The following is an 8,867-nucleotide window of genomic DNA, read 5'->3' as shown; positions in this document are numbered from 1 at the left end:
GCCACGAAAAAAAGAAAAATATTACCAAACGTTCTGTTAGATTTTTTCCCTATCTTTACACAATTTACCAAAAACTATAATATTTAATAATCGTTTCAATAAAAAACAAACCCTTTTGCATATAAATTCCCTTTTACGGCTATTAAAGCAAAAATAAAATACAAATTATCGTTTATTAGAATATTTTCCCATTTTGGAGGATTCCGCATTTTGTATTGGGAATCACTGTGATGTGGTTTTACTGTACGAGGTTCAAGGGGATCAGTAATCGGTATGTTACATTAATATCACACGTCAGAGAATGTACGAATGGAAATACAATTTCCTTAAAGGTCAATCAATTTTCCTCTTCAGGTAAAAAGGAGATCTATAAGAGGCTAAATCGAACCTAATATTTTTAAATACGTCTCAGTCGAATTGTCATTAAGCTTTATTATTTTAATCCGCTGCTATAACCGCGGGATCATTTGATAATTCAATTAATTTAATTAAGCGGGGCACTATTTTCCATTGCACGCCTCGTTTTCGGTATTGTCGCTTTTTGAAATACAGCTACAAACGGATATTTTTCTCCTATATAATTGAATTACTATTATTACTTAATTAAATTACCCACGGAGTGACGTTTTTCTTTCACTCTGTTCACTGAGAAATCAATGCACGTCGACTGAATTTGGTAAGGGAATTTCTCTTTTCTATTCACTTTTTTATATTACATCTCGTAATCAATGTTTTCCTTCATAAAGTTTTGCATTCTTTTCATTTCTAGGAATATGAGATGGCCAGGCTTGTAGCGAATTTAATTATATATTTATGTCTGCTGTGTAGTATTATCAAAGCTAATGAGAGTGGTGATAGCAATGTTCAAGATACAGTGGCTAAGGTGGTTTATAAGACACCCGAAATTTCTGGATTCGCATATTTAGTAGAGACCTTCGACAACGAGGAGAAGTTTAAGAAATCTTGGGTCTTGTCAGAAGCCAAGAAAGACTCTGTTGATGAAGATATAGCGAAATATGATGGTTATAACCTCTTGTTTCTAGTTTTACTCATATATGTCTTCAGTTTACAAAAGAGATCAATGCACACATCCATGTAAAAGATGATCAATTTTAAGATATTGTGCATGTATTTAAAAAATTAACATAAGTCAAAAAAATTTTTCAGGTGAAGCGAAAAATTATTTGTAATAAACATATAACATTGACAAAAAGGATAGACTCTAGGAAAGAATAGTCAAATATTATTTTCATGCTTTTTCTTGTTATTAGTCCTTGAAATCTCCCTTTCATAGTTTTAATGTTACAATGTAGAAGTAAACTTTTTTGAGTTGTGACACTTTTGAAATATATAAATGATATCTGCAGAATTTAAACCTGGTAATGAACTATTCTCTTAGATGGGTGTGTCATTATTTTACCTAAAAATTACACTATAGTTATATATGTAGTAAGGAAAATGTTAGAATTAAGAGACAATTTTTGCTAGAAACCTTCAAAATCCAAGCTAGTGTAAAACATAAAGAAATTTGTTTCCTAGTTGTATTACTTTTCTACTAAACTGATGATATGTTTTGATTTTTATGACATGAGACTATAATCTACATTATTTTTGTAGGAATTTGGTCCATAGAAGAACCTAAAGAGCATGCGCAAGAGGGAGATCTGGGGCTAGTCCTTAAGAGTAAAGCTAGACATGCTGCTATATCCACTACATTATCCAAACCATTTTACTTCGGGGATAATCCATTAATTGTACAATACGAAGTAAATTTTCAAGAAGGCCAAGAATGTAGTGGGGCTTATTTGAAATTGCTTACCCTGGATGCAGAGCATCAAGATTTAAAGAAATTCCATGATAAAACTCCCTATACTATAATGTTTGGTCCTGATAAATGTGGAAACAATCACAAGGTATATATATATAATAATAATATAAAGAATAATATAATAAAACAAATAAAACAACAAAAAATAAATAAAACAATTTTATTTTTACAAAACTGTTCCAAAATTAATTAGTTGCTTTCCTCTAATGCAGCTGCATTTTATCTTTCGACATAAAAACCCTCTCAATGGTTCGATAGAAGAAAAACACTGTAAGAAACCTAGAGAGCGCTTGGAAGATTTTTTCAAAGACAAGCAGTCTCACCTATATACTTTGATCATTCGTCCAGATAATAGTTTTGAAATCAAAGTCGATAATAAGGTAGTAAATTCTGGATCTTTGCTGGATGATTTCACTCCACCAGTCAATCCACCTTTGGAAATAGAAGATCCTACTGATGTTCAGCCAGAAGATTGGGATGACAAGGAAAAGATCCCTGACCTATCAGCTGTTAAACCAGACGATTGGGACGAAGATGCTCCAGCACAAATCGTCGATGAAGACGACATCATGCCTGAAGGATGGCTCGAAGACGAATCACCTATGATTCCCAATCCTGACTCTGTAAAACCTGAAGATTGGGATATTGAAATGGATGGAGAATGGGAACCTCCAGAAATTCCAAATCCAAAGTGTGCAGATGCACCAGGATGTGGACCATACAAGCAAAAGATGAAAAAGAATCCTCGATACAAGGGCAAATGGTCACCACCCTTGATTAACAATCCTAATTATAAAGGCAAATGGAAGCCAAAACTAATTCATAATCCTAATTACTTCAATGACCAACATCCATTCCGGATGATGCCTATTGTATGTTTCTATATATTATAATATTTTACAAAATTTTGTTTTGTTGTTTTGTTTTGTTGAACAGAATATGTTTCATATTTGGATTTCTAGTTTGCTGTGGGCTTTGAACTTTGGTCGATGTCTACGGACATTCTCTTCGATAATATTCTTGTTGCTGATGATGAAGAAGTAGCAAGAAAATGGGCGGAAGATACATTCGAAGTACGTCGGGCTAGAATCGAGAAGGAGAGTGTAAGCAATTTTTCTTTTCTATCCAAAGAAAAATAGCAATCCAACATTTACTTGAATTAAATTTATGAATTAATTTATTTTTTAAAAGAGGTATAAGTTTAATGAGATGTGCAATATAATCAATATAATCAATATACGCTGTACTATGCAGGTAACTTTATGGGGTCGCATATTAAAAGTAACAAATTATAAACCAGGCTGGTGGGTGTTGTATTTTATATACTGTGCAGTACCAGTTGTATTATATATTTGGTATCTTCTGAAACGAGTTCGTGAGGTATACTTTGTAATTTCAAATGTGCAAATCGCTCTCATATCTGTAATATTGGTACCAAAGTATAGCAATATGATGACTAGACTTTTAGTAATAATGTATCCACATAGATCGTTTACATATAGTATAAAAATTGTACACATTTCTCAGCTATAAATTATACAAAATAGTAGTGAAACAGTTAAAGGAGAGATATAAATATTTAGAAGTTTATTAATTGATTATTAGTTTTTAAGTAAATTCAGTGTAAATTGTATGACTTGTAATTTTATGATTATTTTAAACAGTATAGTGTATGGCATCAGGTTGGCGTATTTGCTACGGAACATCGCTGGATATGCGGTACATGTATAATAATTCCTGGCTTCGCCATATTGCTAATAATATATTACTGCTGCTTAGCTTCTCAGGTATAAAAGAATCATCAAGCCTTATAAACTATTCTTTTCTAATATAGTAACTGTATAAAACATATACAGTAGTTTTAATTTTATAGTTACCTTACGCACTTTGTAACGATAGTATTACGTTAATTGCGATAGTTTGTTAATATTAAATCTTGGTTTTTTAAAAATATTTGGAAGTAATTTTTCCTATTTTTATAAAAGATTCTCTATCTTTGTAAAGTAAGAAATTTATAAATTTTCTTTTAGGATAAATATAATGTAAAAGATGAAGATAAACAACCTTTAGAAGCAAATGAACAAACAGCACAGAAGCAAGAAGAAACAGAAAATCAGCTACCTAATACTGAAGCAGAGGAAGAAATTGAAAAGTTAAACGAAAATGAAGAAATAATAGAAAGTGAAGATAATGTTAGTAAAAATTTCTTCCATGTTATGTTATGTTTCTATGTTATGATAAAAATGATTTTTTGAAATTTATTTTAATTTTTAATTTGCTTTCAGGATAACCCAGCAATAGGTGGTGATGGACCACGACGAAGAAAACCAAACAAAGACTAGAATGAATTAAGATTATATGAAAGGAATTCGTACTACTAAGGTATTTATGCAACACTCACATTCCACTTGACACTTGCATTGTAAACGTTAGAATTTTTCTCAGTATCTAATTATATATTATAAAATGTCACTAGAAGCCAGATTTTTATCTAAAAATTAGATATTTTGTTCTCATGTGTAATTTTTCATTAAGTCATACTTTTTAAGCAAAATAATTTTCACATTGAAGCATGTTTCTCACGCGTATGAGTGATACAAGTACTTCAAAAAAAAAAAAGAAAACAGTTTTGTAAGAATGATGTTTGATGTAATTATTTATGTCTTAATACTATATAGCAATTTAACTTTTGTTATTGTATATTAAGAAAAAAAAGACGAATAATAGAATAGATTTATTCACAGTTTCTGTATAACAGAGCGGATGACGTGTCTTTTTTAGAAAGTTCGTTGCTTGTGTCCAATAATGTTTTACACACAATTCATATAGAATTTGTTATTTAATATTACCAGTTAATATTTTTCATAGGCATGTATTATATTATTCAATGTAACGATTTTTCTTAAATAATGTTTCATTCCTTTGCTATTATGTTAATAAAGTATGCAATGTGACTGAAATAATTTTATGTATTATATTATGTTGTATTATTTATAAGTGATAAGTCTGAAATTGTTTAAAAATAATCAAACAAGTAGATTCTGAAAATCCTTTTCCTCCGTGTTCACAACAAAAACAAAGTAAATTTCTATTTAAATTTACGAAAAAATCAACACTTTTTAAAACAATTCAACTAAATTATGCTATTATCTTTTTCATTAAAAAAGTAAAATTAAAAAGAAGATTACATTGATATAATATATTATATAATATTTACATTGATATAAGCAAATGTAAAATAGTTAAATTTTATTTTTGGGAGACTCCGTTTCTGACCTTAAAAACAAAACATTGCGTTTTGTCATCTGCATATCTTATAATAGAAGTATAAAAAAAACAGTCTTATTTAAAAAGGTATGATTGTATACTATTAGAAGAATAGTTATTATAATACAATTTGCGGTGGATCATTAAAATAAAATTGTTTTTATTCGTAATACTCTCTTATGTTATATATCCTTTTTCTTTAAAATCGACATGCTTTGGTTCGAATACATATAAAAAAAAGAAATGTGAAATATACAATTCCCTATTAACAGTTTCCATCAGATCAAATTTTTTAGTTTATGTTACTATCTTATTTCTACCTTAATGTTATATAATCTAATAATATACATTTTAGGTACAGATTACAAATTTAAATAAGTGTTCAAAGGAATAAATTTAGGGACTAGTAGAAGGAATACTGGAATTCTGTGTACAAGACTTACAAGTAGGCACTGCACGTTGTGAATTATGTCCAGCAAGAACAGTGTGTGCACCCATGCATCTTGTGCATAATACCTCTCCACATGACCAACAGTGATGCTGAAAAAAAGAAGAAGGAAATATAATTCTAATTCTAAATTAAATCTTAAGTTATAATATACATTTACCTTTTTATTAAATGCGTCAAATGTAGTAGAACATGCACACTCTTCCATGTTACGGAATAACTTCCAGTCCAAGGAAACTGTTTTCAATTCGTTTTGTAACTGACTAATTTTTATCTTACACTTTGCTTTCTCTTCGTGAGTTGGTGTATTTTCTATGATGGTTTCAGATAATGGATCCATTGTGTATTTATTATCGAATTTTAGTTTCCCTTGTACTCCTTTTTTTTTAATGTTATTTAAATTCAATACTGAACTCAAAGAGTTAGCTCTCTGTTTAAAGTAACAAGCAACATTAAAAATCCAATAAATAAAAAAAATTGTCAAACAATATTTATACCTTTATGAGAAGCTTAACGTGATCTTCTAAACAACTGGTATGATCATGCATTATCGAAAGATAATCTTCGTACGTTTCTCTCGGATGAATACCATTCTCGAATCTAAAGTACAATCCTCGCCATAAACTAGAAAATTATTTTTTATGTAATTTGTAATTGTTGAATACGTTCACAAAATAAAATTATATATTACATAATACACTGTGGAGCCAATTTAGGTTGGAGAACAGGATTAGTTTCTTCATTGAAACGATTGCATTTGTATAAAGGATTTATATATTGGTGCATATTATTTGCAATGTATCCCCATAGAGAATATGTTCTTTCCGATACTCTAAAAATAATTAAAAATATAATAAATTACTTATGTAAGGATAAATTACTACTTGAAAATAATACCTGAGAATTTGTCTTTCTTTTTCTGAATTCCCTATAAAAGTACCATGTTGACAACTGTGTACATGATCATGAAGAGTTATCAAAAAAAATTCGTTAAATTGAAACTTATGGGGATACTGTTGCAACAGTTGATATGTTGCATCAACGAACTGAGTAAAAATTGGGGCTAATTCTTTGTTATCACAGTTAATGTGACCACATCGGTCACTAAACTTATGTCCAAACGATAACCAGTCTTTTTCTATCAATGCCTGAAAATGAAACAAAAATATTTAGTTCTGGTTTTGAAAAATTAAAAATTTATGATAATAATCATAACAATAATAATGTTCAATCACTTCTTACTTGAAAACCTTGAATTGTCCTGTAGAATGGATCCAGTAATAAAGCACTCAATGAACATACTTGAGCAGTGCGATCCCAACCATCACTACAATGCACTACTACGCTAACTCCATTTGAAACTGCTCTAGCAATAAACCAAGCAGTCTCTAAAATAGATCGTATATGTTTCAACCATCCACTGCTTTCCAAACCACTTAAAAATGCACTCATTGATGTCATCCTTTGTACTATACAATAATTAAAAACATGAAAATAATAAATATTCATAATTTGCGTAAAAAATCTAAAATAAAAGACTCACATTCTATTAATTTGTTTAAGCTTGTTCTCATTACATGAATATTTTCAATACCAAAGAAGTGAAATTTTATGTTGTCATAAAAATTCTCGTTCTCATATCCTTTTCCTGTAGCTCTATTAGCAAAGGCATTGATCTAAATAAATATTAAAAAAGTATAACGTAACTGATCTCTATAATGGTATTATTGAAGACGGTTTACAATTATAAACATTTTGGTGAACGTTTTATAGACTTACTCGTGGTCGCGTATCTACGACGTACATATATTTAGAATTAGGATTTGTTCGCAAAATATTGTACATCATTTGTTCGTCCTCGGGACATCGTGCACTAAATCCCGATAAAGGTTGACTACATCTGCAGATAACAGCCTGTAAAATATTTTACATAGGACCTGCTTATTTTTTTCATATTTTATCTATTTCAATAACTACGCATACCTTGTTGGAATATAAATATGTTAAAACTGGCAATCTTCCTCTACTTCTAAACTTTGCACTGCCTATCAAGATACTGTTGGCACATGTACTAGGTACATACAAATATTTTGGATAAGTATCACAAAGCTAAAAGTTGAATTAATATGTTTAGAACATCAAAACCTCACAATGAATATTAAACTTTAAAACAAATATAAAATTTGTACCTCGTAATTTGTATTTAAATACGTTAGAGACCATTCTTCATTTGGAACACCTTGCCTTTGAAATTCACTTTGTACATTAAAAAAATTCCATCCTGCATGTTGCGGTAAGGTGTCTTTGTTCTCTTGATAATGAAAACAATAAAGATCATCTAAACTTACTAAAAACAAAACATACAATGTTAGGAACTGATTTTTTAAGCTCTACTTTGTATAGAACAATGTTTACCTGGGCAAGACAATTTTGAGAGAGTAAGATATATATCATGGCAATCTCGTTCTTTTGGAATAACAAATGTTACAATGAAAAAGTGTTTACATTTAATACATAATGGGGAGCCTGTCGTAGTCAATGGCTGCTTCTCTATATTCGCAATGTGAGTATATAACACCTATGGTAAAAAGCTTTATAAAAATATTTATATTACTTGGGAATAAAGGTAAAACAAGTGATCGTAATAAAATTATATTCATACCCAGATTTTCTTTTTTCCACTTCGTTCTGTAAATATAAGATGTGTTACAGTTAAATAAAGAGTACCAACAGAATGGTTGTTACTATATTTATCTAAAATCCTCACGTTCCCCACCTGGAATTATAAATTTTGCATATCATAATGATGTTACTCCAATTCTTTAAATTCTAGATATTTATTTTATAAAGTATATATTTATTGAAAATAAATGCATACAATTTTCTACATTCATTCTAATACAATTATGTAAGGACAATTATTTTTTGTTGTTATTTTTTTTACAGACATCAATATGCAGTGAACGAAAAGACATATTGGTGAATGTCATATTGACAGATGTTCGTAATTGTGATTAAAAATTCATTCGAAACAGCTTTACGACAAATGAAAGGTGTTTATCACGATACCTTCGAGATTTTTATTTGATCCATTTCGTTCTGTTCGTTCACAGTTGTTTACACCTGATGAAGCATTTGACGGGCTGTAAATTGGTTACCACTGACTTATCAGACAGTAACAGGGGTTCTCAACCTATTTTTATCGAATATGAAAAAGATATATTCCCCATTGCCTTGATATACGCAATTAATTACTGATTACACGAACGTAGCTTGTCGAATATTTAGATGAAAACATTGACATTCATTTTAGTTATCGACACA

At 29.7% G+C, this 8,867-nt stretch overlaps 2 protein-coding genes across 6 annotated transcripts; one reads left to right on the top strand and one right to left on the bottom strand.

Moving 5' to 3' along the window:
* Positions 1–120: 120 nt before the first annotated feature.
* On the top strand, positions 121–5,734 carry LOC117161207 (calnexin). Of its 4 annotated transcripts, none has more exons than XM_076625748.1 (9): positions 121–271; positions 355–676; positions 770–1,022; positions 1,618–1,913; positions 2,041–2,700; positions 2,791–2,931; positions 3,083–3,208; positions 3,859–4,020; positions 4,114–4,791. In XM_076625748.1, the coding sequence occupies exons 3-9, from the start codon at positions 779–781 to the stop codon at positions 4,168–4,170; spliced, it is 1,686 nt and encodes a 561-aa protein (XP_076481863.1). In that variant the 5' UTR covers positions 121–271; positions 355–676; positions 770–778; the 3' UTR covers positions 4,171–4,791. The 4 variants fall into 4 exon arrangements, with proteins under 4 accessions (XP_076481863.1, XP_076481862.1, XP_033198460.1 ...); XM_076625747.1 differs by lacking the exon at positions 121–271 and adding an exon at positions 5,451–5,734 and having other exon boundaries at positions 278–676; positions 4,114–4,210; XM_033342569.2 differs by lacking the exons at positions 121–271; positions 3,083–3,208 and adding an exon at positions 3,493–3,615 and having other exon boundaries at positions 278–676.
* Positions 5,225–8,847, bottom strand: Mtmr6 (Myotubularin related protein 6). Of its 2 annotated transcripts, XM_033342565.2 has the most exons (13): positions 8,613–8,845; positions 8,206–8,319; positions 7,959–8,121; positions 7,733–7,890; positions 7,527–7,652; positions 7,323–7,457; positions 7,087–7,219; positions 6,786–7,012; positions 6,441–6,691; positions 6,235–6,375; positions 6,041–6,167; positions 5,704–5,973; positions 5,225–5,635 (listed from the first exon to the last, which is right to left on the bottom strand). In XM_033342565.2, the coding sequence occupies exons 1-13, from the start codon at positions 8,634–8,636 to the stop codon at positions 5,492–5,494; spliced, it is 2,013 nt and encodes a 670-aa protein (XP_033198456.1). In that variant the 5' UTR covers positions 8,637–8,845; the 3' UTR covers positions 5,225–5,491. The 2 variants fall into 2 exon arrangements, with proteins under 2 accessions (XP_033198456.1, XP_076481861.1); XM_076625746.1 differs by having other exon boundaries at positions 5,225–5,973; positions 8,613–8,847.
* Between the last annotated feature and the right edge of the window lie 20 nt (positions 8,848–8,867).

The sequence above is a fragment of the Bombus vancouverensis genome, chromosome 16 (assembly GCF_051014615.1).
Source record: "Bombus vancouverensis nearcticus chromosome 16, iyBomVanc1_principal, whole genome shotgun sequence".
In the NCBI taxonomy this organism is placed as follows: domain Eukaryota; kingdom Metazoa; phylum Arthropoda; class Insecta; order Hymenoptera; family Apidae; genus Bombus; species Bombus vancouverensis.
The sequence above is the reverse complement of the archived record's forward strand: the minus strand, read 5'-3'. Positions and strand labels throughout refer to the sequence as shown.